The 12,255-nt window shown below is 45.3% G+C and overlaps 1 protein-coding gene across 1 annotated transcript; it reads right to left on the bottom strand.

The window, feature by feature from the left end:
• Positions 1–2,332: 2,332 nt before the first annotated feature.
• On the bottom strand, positions 2,333–11,261 carry LOX (lysyl oxidase). Its single transcript, XM_004609807.2, has 6 exons — positions 10,646–11,261; positions 10,160–10,268; positions 7,665–7,802; positions 5,965–6,121; positions 2,772–2,867; positions 2,333–2,452 (listed from the first exon to the last, which is right to left on the bottom strand). The coding sequence occupies exons 1-6, from the start codon at positions 11,259–11,261 to the stop codon at positions 2,333–2,335; spliced, it is 1,236 nt and encodes a 411-aa protein (XP_004609864.2).
• Between the last annotated feature and the right edge of the window lie 994 nt (positions 11,262–12,255).

The raw sequence follows: 12,255 nt of genomic DNA, 5'->3' as shown, positions 1-12,255 counted from the left end.
GAGCAACACTGGGTGTGTGACCCCAAAACCAAACAAAAAACAAACTCCAAAAAAAGAGGCATGCAAACATCTTTTCATTTAAGGTGGGGTATTTTTTTTTAATTTCTGTACTTCTCTCTCATAATAAGCATGCAATCTCATTCTATTATAAATCACTACCTGTGGGTCATATCTTCATATTTCCATCTAATCTGTGACATATTAAAATTCTACCCTAACCATGCTTGCCATAGTCACATTCAGTAACAATTGTGTTTTTTTAAAAAAACACCTCACCTCAATGCTGAAGCAATATGATAATTTTTATTTGCTTCAAGTATCTAGCCATCATTAATTAAATGGATTATATATATTCTATGCAATGAATAATATTTGATAACTATTTCTGGAAGTGGTCCTAATTGGATGGGGGTTGGGAGGACAGCAGTTGTACCTGGAGGCCATCTGGCACCACAGAGAGTTTTCTGCATTTTATTTTTGGGATACTTACATTGTATATTGCAGTTTTGTATATATTTCTCTCATCTTCCCCATTCTAAGTACTAAATCTCTGAATGAAGCACTAAATTATCTATCAATAAAGTATTGGATAAAAAAGCTACAAAGTGGCCCTGAATGTACTTGGGTACAAGGGATTGTAATAGAGTAGAAAGATGAATATTAAACGTAGAGATTCATTTTAACTAACTGGAATTACTGCATTAATAATGCTACAAGAGAGAGCACAACATGAGGAATCATGTTACTCACTAATACCTACTTTAGGATCTCAAATATGGAGTGGCAGTGAACATAGGTAAATAAGGAATCAGAAAAGATTTTTAACCCATTTTGGTTATTTTTGCTTAAATTACACTGGTGTTTTGGAGGATTTGCAGTGAAACTAAAACCAGCATACAATATGAACCGTAAGCCTGACAAGTTTTCTGTTTGGTGCAGAGAAACGTATCTGATTATCCCTCCTCAGTTCTGTTCCTTAGCACCTGTTCCTTTTCTCCCTCTCGCTTACGGAGATGACCATAAAGCACGGGCTCTGCTTCTTGGTGGGAATGAGGACAGGTGCCCCTCCATGGTGGATGCAGCCTGGCCTGCACACATGGCTCTGTGAATGGAGTGTTGGCTATTTCAATTGCGCTTCAATCCCCTTCACACAACCCAGGTCAGCAAGCCTGGAGTCAGAGCACACCCTGCTCAGTAGGTCTCATGGAATCTGGAAGAGCCTCAAGCTACAGGTTCTTGTGCAGCAACCCTCAGTTTTGGTTTGTGACTCGGGGAGAAATTCCTTCTGGAGGGATGTTTCTAATGTAACTTGTCTGTCCCATTCCACAAGGCTCAGAGGCACCAGCACTGTCTGATGTCTAAGCAAAGAGGATGCATGTTTAGTAAGATCCTAGCAGTGATGTCACTGCCAGCAGGTCTCACTCCTGGGTGGCCTGTGCAGTCAGCAGCTATAGCCCAGCAACACTAGGCCAGCTGAGCTTCAGAGGGCTCGACAAACCTGCCCAATATACTTTACGTTCATCACAGCCCCACTCCTGTTCACATAGCCATGCCAGGATCTTCCAAAGATTTCATTAAAAGAAGAGCTTCAAGGTAAGGAAGATGATGAAGGAATTTCCATATCCCCACACTTTACCTACTTTCTGTGGTTCTAGAATATATGAAATATTGATCTTTAAAGAAAAGGAGGCCTGATGGTACCAGTGGAATACATGGGTGATTTTTCCAACGCACTTTGAAGAACTGTAGGAATTTCTCTAGGTTCTGTCCTGGTCTGTGGGGAAGTCCAGTCCTTTGACTCAGCTATTAAGCATCCTACATACATACTTAGCCATAACACAGGCTTTTTGATTAAACAGTGTGTTCTCTGTGTGTGTTTTGTCTCTAATATCAAGCGTTAGGATGATAAAAACCTGAGAACATCTCCCCAATCCCTTTACTTTCTCTAGCATTAATCAACATAAAAATAGCTCTTAGGGCTGGAATGACAGAACAGGGGTTAAGTTTGCTTTGTGTGCTGGCAGCCCAGTTTGATTCCAGCACTTTCCAGCATTGCATGGTCCCCTGAGCACTACTGGGAATGACATTTCCCGCTCCCTCCCCTAAGCACATTGTCTGTAGTAAGTAGATGCTGAATGCCTCCAGGTGTGGTCCACATACCAATAAATGAATAAAAAAAAATTAAACTCTGCTGATAGCACTGCTCTGTACCATTTGCTTTCTTTGGTCTGTTTTACAAAGATGCTGCTTGGTAGGAGTAGAAATAAACATGTGATGCAGACTGTCTGCTGCTATGCTAAAGTGCTCTGTGAAGAGAATAAGGCCGTCAGACTTACGGTGAAATGGTGCAGCCGGAGGCATATGCATGATGTCCTGTGTAGCGAATGTCACAGCGTACAACATTGTTGGAATAGTCTGATTCAGGCACCAGATAGCTGGGGTTCACACTGACCTAGACAACATAAACATCATCTGTGTTTCAGATTGCATCAGCCATGTTTACTAGCTAAGGTCTCCCTTTTCCACAGGCTCCAACTAGGCAAGATGCTTCCACTCAGACCAGTGAGGAAGGGTTTTCAGTTCACCAATTCTAGGGAAGTGGCAGCACACTGTATTTTTCCCCCTTCAAGTTCAAGATTGGTTTAAAAACAGTTCTAGAAGACAGCTGTCCCCAGGACCATGATTATTTAACACTTTTTTCTCTAGAGAAAGAGGCCTAATTGAGCTGCAGTGGAAATAAATCAGAGGTGCATATTTTCAAAAGTCTGTACCTTGAGAATATAGTTTCCAGGTTGAAGATCTGTAATATCGATCCACTGGCAATCTATGTCTGCATTGTAAGTATCATAACATCCAGGACTCAACCCCTTAAACAAATAAAAAAAATTAAAATAGCATATGATGAATGTTAAATGGCTATTCTTTCATTCAAGTGAAATTTTAAGTGCATAGAAGAAATTGCCATGAACCTAGAAATTGTTTATAGTTTTCACATAAATATTTGGTTTACAATAAGCTGTTCCTGCCTTCAGCAGTATATTATTTCTCAGCCTTATAAAACCTTCAGGTAAGGGGCCAGAAGATAATACAGGGGTCAGGGGTCAGGGCACATACCCAACATGCACTTAGCTCAGGTCCAGCACCACCTGGTCCCCAAGCATCACTGGATGCAGTCCTGGAGGGCCCTGGGCACTGCTCAGTGTAGGCCTGGAGGCATCCCGTGTTTCCAGATTAGCCCTGATGACCAACACCACAGGAACCAACAAGCACCATCTTATCCATCGAACCTTTACTGAACTGCAGGCCTGGCTAGTAGTAGGACCCCTGAAACTCCTGACCACTGTTTAGGAACACCACTCCTCCCTGATAATTAAGATAAAATAATCTTTTATTTAAGAAAAAAACCTCTAGTTTAAAAAAATACTGGACTAATTTGAGAAGCAGAATATCTAGCTTCTTTCACATGTCATAAAGCCTCTGTGATACATATACTCTTACACAGCAGAATAGACTGTCAAAATTCAGATCTTACCAATGTGGGAAGAGAAATGTAATAATCACCTTCACCAAATGCCCTCTGTCAGTACACCCCTCCCTCCACCACAATTTCTCCCCTGGGAAATCATCTTCCTGTAAAATAAATAATGCCAACTAAATGTGTTTTCATTCTTGCCAATGATATGTTTAGACATTTTATAGTGCTTATCCTTTTTTGCTCTGTATTATAATCCTACTCTTGGGAATTAATCTAACTCAAAGTTATAAACACCCTAAGGGTGGAGTCTGTTTTGGTGGAACTGGGAAGGGAGGACTGGGTCACACCAAAAGGGGTATTTGTGGCTCCCAAAATTGCTTTGATTTTACATATCACCTTGATTATCAATGATACTACATATTATCAAAGCACATTCAATCATAGCAGGGTTGGCTATAGCTTGATTTGGAAAGACTGGGGGACAAAACAGCACTTAATGTCATAGCAGTGAGTACCATATTCCTTTGTTGGTCCACACTATTTGTGATTGTTCATCCACAAAATGTCGAGTAGCGAATCACACATTTGAGGGTCCAAATTCTTGTAATTCTGATTCTGACACATAATGGACATGCACGAATACTATTTGCTTTTATTAGCTGCTGCTACTGCCATCAGCTCTCCTAACACTAACCCAACACTGATTTAGGTATACATAAGACAGCTGGACAACTACACCTATCTTTCCCTCCAGAGACTAAAGGAGCTTAAAAATACAATGGAACTTGTTCTGAGACTGAGCATCAATCAGAAAAGGTGGTACAAATGAGCACAGGTGGCAGAATTTAAGGAGAAGCTTTAATTATTTGAACCAGAAAACAAAGGGAGTTTTTGAAACTATAAGGTCAGAGGTGCTTCATGTATTATTTGAAGTCAAACTTTAAAAAAATAAACTAAAAGCAGAACCTTAGCTAAGATCCTATATTAGCAATTTGCTTTTCACAAACAATAAGTTCTTCACATTAAATTAATGAGATAAAGGTGACTGTTTCTAGTTTTGTATATATTTAATGTGTAAACTTCTTGCCCAAGAATTGAAAAGTTATAGGAAAATAGAAATAAAAGTAAACTGTATCTAGTTTTATGTTTGGGTACATTAAGGCAGTCTTATACAACTAATCTGAGTTAACAAGTTTGGATTTTCTGAGAATTTCTTTTCCTTCAAGTGAAACTCATGTTTAAGAGACAGCAGTATATGGAAAAACAAAAACAAATGCACAGATTATGAGGAATGCAAGTCATGGCAAATAACAGTTAAATAGGACGTAAAGGGAAGAAAAGTAGGATTAACCAGAGGATACTTTATAACACAAAGTGGGGTCATCCCAAGGTACAAGGGAATTTGATGAATTCAACAAATCAAGCATCTGCAGCACAGCCTTCAGTTATTTCTGCAGGTGACTTCTCCGGGTGCTGCATTTTTCTAATGCAGACAGCCCCATCCCCTATGCTGGAGGGTGCTCTGGGAGTTGGGTGTCACTGAATCAAAGGGAATGTGTATATACATATGGGTAATGTTGGGAGCTGCAGTTCCTCTGGTATAAAGAATAAGGGCTACCCTGGGACATGTAGATCAAACCCTTTCCTCTTAAAACTGCTCTGATGCTGGAAGCTCAGAGAAAGAACTAATGGCAACATTTAGGTCACCAAGGAGCTTCCCACCACAGTCCAGGAATTTGCTTCCCAAGATGACTGCTGCTGATCCCTCTGTGCCTGAGTTATGTACATTTACCCCTCTGTGCCAAGAATCTGGCTGGGGTAAAATTACAACGTCCTTTTACAAATTAGGGTTTCTTATGGAAACACTGGCACGGATTTTAACTGACACACATTTTCCCATTACAGGACATACAGAGTGCTTAGTTCAGCACTATTTTTTAAAAAATCCATCCAAAGGCCATCTGACATCAATTATACTGTAGGTTAAAATATATATGCAATGGGGGTCGGGGGGTCGGAATGTCTACCTATTCTTGCATGAGGAAAAGCGACAGTTTTTGAAGCACCCCTTAAGAAATGTTTTCACTGTTTTGGCAAAGCTCAACCACCATCCTATTTTTAGCTTACTAGGTAGAGGGAGGAATGGTTTTGCCAGTGGGAAAAACAGAGGTATCTTTTCTACAGTTCCTGACTAAACCAGTTAATACAGAATGAGTGCAGCGATTGGAAACTACCCTTTTGTTTATTTTTGTCAGAGAGTAAATTTCTGTTTTTCATTGTGAAATGTAACAAGTATGTGCATTGACCTTCTGTGATGATGAAATTCTTCCAAAGCAATTTGGATCATCACACAGTCGCCCGGTTATTTCCCATCTTGACTTGTTGGCCCCTGAGAGAGTTGAGAAAAGATGGGCGGGGAGAAAGAACCTAGAGACCACTGTGGCTCCACTCTGAAGCCTGCGGGTCCTGACTTCATGGTGCCAACTCACCTGAGTGTGAGCGGTGCAAGCAAATCGTCTGTGGTAGCCATAATCGCAGGATGTGTCCTCAAGACAGAAACTGGCTTTGTGACCTTCAGCCACTCTCCTCTGGGTGCTGGCATCAAGGAGGTCATAGTGGCTGAATTCATCCATGCTGTGGTAATGTCTGATGTACCCCACAACACAGAGACAGTGGTCAGTTACACACAGAAAGCAACAAGGAGATGTGGTGACTTTACTGCCACCTCCCACTTCTGCTATCCCATTTACAGTGAAATCGAATTTATCTTCCCAAAGACAGATTTATACCACAGCCTTTAGCCAGGGTCAGCAGTCTGTCTAAATTGTAGTTAGGGCAAATTAACTTTTCTTATTTTGCTTTTCTGTTACACCCAGTTTTATCCTTTATTATTAAATGGAAATAGATACAAATCAGTGCATTTTTCAGTGAAATCGGCCCGATGTTCACTTGTGTTCACTGCCCCTAGCAGTGCTTCATTTCAATTAAGAGCAACTCTGGGGAGGTTTCTGAGAGTTTTCAAAGATTTAAAATGATTATTTAAATGCAAAGGAGGGGCCAGAAAGATAAGGCAGCAATAAAATGCTGACCTTGCATGCAGCCAACCCACATTTGATCCCTGGAGTCATTAGGAATTATCCCAGAGAACAAAAATTTTCTAACATATTATTGGAATCTAAATCCTGAGCACTGCCAGGTTTAGCCCCAACCCCCCCCCAAATAAATAAATACATAGAGAGATATGTATACATATATGTGTATATATTATATGCAAAGGGTAAAATGATGGCATGTGTCTAAACATATTGTTTAAAACTCAACATAAACTTTGTTTTAAGGCACTGGGCTATTCATCATCTCTCACAACGATCAAGAACTGGTGGGGAATGCAGTTTAAAGGAACACATCAGGAATTTCTGACAGCACATACCTGGGTAAGTTACCAAAATACATCATAGATCTATATTATTTGAAAATCATTAAGTTTAGAAGAGAACAGAGAACCACCGTGGCTTAGACACAGACCTTTTAAATGAAAGATGGAACTGGGCCTTCGCAGCTCATGAAGTACGTCAGCTATGTCTTTCTTTGAATGAATCACAAATTTGATAATAACGTGTTGGCTTTATTAAATGGTCTGAAACTATGCTAAATGCTAGGTAATCTTTACTAGCGGAGGAAAATTCCAGTGAAGCCAAGTGTTGTATCTTATCAACAGTTTCCATTTTAAAAGATCAGTAGTTGATATATTAAAGATAGATTCCCTTTGATCATATTAGAAAGCACAACAGAACATTCTGTTCTATAAACAACAGGGATTTTTCTCTCTTGGGTTAAGAAATAGGACTTACAGAGCTACAGAGATGGCTCAGCAGTCAGGAGACTCAAGCTTGAATCCTGGAACCATATGGACCCCCAAATACCACCAAGTGTAGCTCTGGAGGCCCCCAGCACCACCAGCCTGAGGAGTACTGCATCTCCACTTAAGCAGTAAACCATCAGGCCCACTTGTCAAGCACTGCTGTGAGTGGCACCAAGTTTCAAGGCTACTTGATAACTGCTTTTGGCCTGGGCCGGATGAGGTGGGGGAGGGAGAGGGGAAAAGAAACAAGACTTACAACCTGTCAGACCAAAAAATACTTGAAAATTTAAAACACAACTGAAAGTTTGCAGAAAGTCCATTACTTACTGGTGACAGCTATGCCATTCCCAGGAATATCTTGGCCTACTTGGTAAGAAATCTGATGTCCCTTGGTTTTTCACTCTTTGGGGAAATCTTAGTAGCACCCTGTGATCATAATCTCTGACGTCTGACCGGTAGGCTGAGCTATGATTTGGTTTGAAAAGAAGGAAACATTATTTTTACAGAAAAATGAAATTCTAGGAAAAAGCTTTCCACAATACAATTTATGATCACCCACCTCCCCCAACTAGACCATCAGTTTTCTTATTTATATATTATTCTTTTACATTGCTGAATCTCCAGCTCCCAGCGCAGCACCTGGAATGCGTTCAGAACTCAGGAGTGAATGACAATTGGGAGTGAGTGAGGATTTCAAAATACACAGGTTTTTTTTTTTTTTTTTGCTTTTTGGGTCACACCCGGAGATGCACACAAGGGTTACTCCTGGCTCTGCACTCAGGAATTACCCTTGGCGGTGCTCAGGGGACCATATGGGATGCTGGGATTCGAACCCGGGTTGGTCGTGAGCAAGGCAAACACCCTACCTGCTGTGCTATTGCTCTAGCCCCTACACAGTTTAAAAAAAAAAAAATTTAAAAGGGAAAGGTCAGCTGCATCAAATCAAGTTTAGCCATATGAATTAGTAAATCTTGTGTAAATTACCCAATTTAAAAAAAATCATCCACATTTACTTAAGAATGTTGAATAAAACAATGCATTCCTTCTTTAATAGCTATGATATAAAGTGGGGGAAATGAGAGTCCTCCAGATTAGTTAACTGCGTCTTTGAAACAGACATATTATCACGGAATCAAGGGTGACAAGGGTATGTAAGTGATTCAAAAATGAAAATTATGGACAGTCCTTCAAAAACTAGAAATTGTGCTTCCATATGACCCGCAATACCACTTCTGGGAATATATCTCAAGGGTGCAAAAAAGCACAGTAGGAATGACATCTGCACCTATATATTCATTGGAGCACTGTTCACAATAGCCAAAATCTGGAAACAACCCAAGTGCCCTAGAACAGATGACTGGTTAAAGAAACTTTGGTACATCTACACAATGGAATACTATGCAGCTGTTAAGAGAGATGACATCATGAAATTTGCTTATAAATGGATAGACATGAGAGTATCATGCTAAGTGAAATGAGTCAGAAAGAGAGGGACAGACATAGAAGGACTGCACTCATTTGTGGAGCATAAAATAACATCACATGAGGCTGACACCCAAGGACAGTAGATACAAGGGCCAGGAGGATTGCCCCATAGATGGAAGACTGCTTCATGAGCATAGGGGAGAAGGCAGATGGAATAGAGAAGGGATCACTAAGAAAATGATGGCTGGAGGAATCAGTCAGTATGGGAGATGCATGCTGAAAGTAGATAATGGACCAAACATGATGACCTCTGTGTTGCAAGCTATAATGCCCAAAAGTAGAGAGAGAGCATGGGGAATATTGTTTGCCATGGAGGCATGGGGAGGGTGGGAAGGGCGGGGGTATACCTGGGATACTGGTGGTGGAGAATGTGCACTGGTGAAGGGATGGGTGTTTGATCATTGTGAGATTATAACCCAAACATGAAAGCTTGAACTATCTCACAGTGGTTCAATAAAAATTTTTTAAATGAAAATTATTAACTTGGAGTCTCTGTAGCTTGTCTGTTGTAAAGGGTCAACACAGAAGAAATACACAAACAGTATGTTCTCTCTAGTATTTTGTGTGTGGGCTTACAGTTAAAAGCCTTATGCTGACCTTATTTCACACTTTGAAATCTTCTGAGACCTACCAAAATGTCTTTTGCTCCCTCTGCTGGTTTCCCAACTAAGAGCTCCATTCCCCAAAGTGCTGCTTTTATTTTGGGACTGATGGAAAAACAAAGCTCTTATTCTGGCTGAAGTAACAGAAAACAACTTAAGTTCACTGTAGCGTCAGACAAAAGAACACTTAACCTTTGCCAGTTTGTTCTGCCACACTGCCAAATTATCGCCCAATCTTCTAAGGAGCAATTACTACGCGTTTCTCCCCTCCCCCCTGCCGCTATTGCAGAGATCTCTAACAAAATTATTGGAAACGGTGGGCTCCAAAATTTAAGAATCTTTGTTCTGTTTTGGGGGCACACGTGGTCGGTACTCAGGGCTTACTCCTGGCTCCGCGCTCCGTGATCATTCCTGATCATGCTCAGGGGACCACACGGGGTGCTAGAGATCTAACTCTGGTCCGCCGCGTGCGAGGCAAGCGCCGAGAACAATTCTCGTCCCACAGCCCCCAACGCCCACCAGAACAAGGGTTTGCCCTGGATCCTTGGTTTGTGCCGTAGTTTAAAAGGCTTGACCCACAGAAATCTTCAACTATGTCAGTCTTCATCCAGGTCGGCATGCCACGAAGATCTCTCCGACTCCTGTCTGCACGGAACCCAGCACCTGAGCAGCAAGCAGCCTGGGAGCCCAGGCGGGGGAAGGTGGCCGCGCGTATCCCAGCTCCTCCCTCCGTACCTGGCCAAACAGTTCTCCTCCGCGGCGCATCTCAGGTTGTACATGGACATCCTCTGCACGTACGTGGACGCCTGGATGTAGTAGGGGTCGGGTACCAGGTCCGGAAGACCTACAGGGCAGCAGGTGGTGATGCATATAGCCAAAGACACCCCAGAGTCTCCCCCACTCCTGTCCCTCTTAGTTCTTTACCCTTTGGCCTTGTCCTCCCACCCCCAACCCCTCCACCCGAACCCCAACGCCACCGCCTTGTCGGTGTAGGGCTGCTGGTTAGCCTGAGGAGCGGGTGAGCCTGGAGCTGCAGAGCAAAGAGGGAAAGAGTCTGGAGGGGCCGGGCGCGGAGCGCACGCGGTTTGCACCGGATTCCGCAGCTGCCTCTGCAGGCACAGGGGCGGGGGACCGGAGCTGCAGGGGTTAGCGCCTGCCGCGCCCAGGCGGCCACGTCGGGGAACCACACCGAGTTCGGGGAAGCGTCTCGCGGCTGCTTACCGTACTGGAAGTAGCCGGTGCCGTATCCCGGCCGGTTCCGGCTCCCGGGCCGGGGTCTTTCGTACGTGTCGTAGTAGTTGTAATAGGGGTTGTCGTCCGAGTACTTGTAAGGGTTGTAGGGATCGTCGCCCACCATGCCGTCCACGCGGCTGGGCGGCCGCAGGTTACTGAGCGCCGGGCGCTCCCCGGGCGCCGTGCGGTTCTCGGCGCGTGAGTCGCCGGCGTCGCGGGCCCCGCTGGCCGAGTAGCCGGCCTGGAACCAGTGGCGCGCGGCGGGCCGGGGGCGGCCGGCCGCGGCTCCCGAGGCTCCGGCCGCTCGCGCCCGCGCCGCCGCCGCCGCCGCCGTGCGGTTATCGCGGAGCAGCAGGATCGGGTTGCGGGACTGCGGGGCGGCGGTGCCCTGCTCCCGGCGGCGCTGTGGCTGGTACTGGGAGCCCAGGCTCAGCAAGCTGAACACCTGTCCGTTGTTCTCCCATTGGATCCGCTGGCGCCAGGGGCCCGGCGCGGCGGGCGCCTCGCGCGGGGGCTGCTGCTGGCCGGCGGCGGGCGGGGCGCCGCGCACCAGCGCGCACAGCTGCAGCGGCCCCAGCAGGAGCGCGGTCCAGGAGACGCGCATCGTTCCCTCGGCCCCGCTGTCCCCGGCCCGCGAGGACTTGCCAGAGAAGATGCAAAGCCCGGCTCGAGTCGTGGGAGGGAAGAGGGAGCCCGGGGGGATAATCGGAGAGGCGGACGGGGCGCGGGTCTCAGAGCCCAGACCTGGCAGCACGGAGGTGGGGGGCTGCGGACCCTCTCCGGGAAGGGCGGCTGCTGGAACGTGGCACCCTCCTTAGCTCCCCTCTCGCGGTCCTTGTGGAAAAGCCACAGGGAGCGGCGCGGCGGCTCGGGCGAGCCGGCAGTGTCTGGAGTGAAGGAAGGAGGAGAGATTTTAAACTTTCTGGCACGTTTGCAAAGTTACACAAGCCGTTCTGGCTCGGCCGGCCCCTCGGCTATTTGTTCACGTAATGCGATTGGAAACGTGCGGGGAGGACAGCTCCTCGCCTCTGCCCCTCCCTCCCCTCGCTGGCCTCTCCTCCTCCCTCCCCCCACTACCCCCAGACACGTTGCACGGGGAGCGTTAAGGGGAAAGAACAGAACGGAACTCACATCCTGAGACACACACACGGCTTAATCTGGGGCGAACATGCAGGAATTTCAAAAGACTCAGACAGGCGAAGGCAGCCAGGCCATGGGGCGAAGCCAAAATATGCACGAAGAAAAATGCTATTAGGTCACCCGTCCTGGAGAGGCGGGAAGTCGGGAGGTGGGGTGGGCGCTGGGGGCGAGCGTGGGGGAAGAGGCGGAGGCAAGATTATTGTGACTAAGGTTTGTCCATCAGGAGTCAACCAATTTCCCAGCGCACACTCCCTAGTAGTTATGGGAAGTGCCCTCAGTCCATAAACCCCAGGGTATCGAATTTTGTTTTTCTGGGGGTAGGTAATATGAGAAATGGGTTACAAATTTGTTTCCTACGGTGTCTGTTTTAATGACTGAAAGTGGATTTTACCGGGAATAAAGCCTGCTAACTCAGAGCAGAGGCACAGACCTGGGTTTTTCTATGTGTTGGTCTGGAC

This window comes from Sorex araneus, chromosome 6 (assembly GCF_027595985.1).
Source record: "Sorex araneus isolate mSorAra2 chromosome 6, mSorAra2.pri, whole genome shotgun sequence".
NCBI classification, from domain to species: Eukaryota; Metazoa; Chordata; class Mammalia; order Eulipotyphla; family Soricidae; genus Sorex; species Sorex araneus.
The sequence above is the reverse complement of the archived record's forward strand: the minus strand, read 5'-3'. Positions and strand labels throughout refer to the sequence as shown.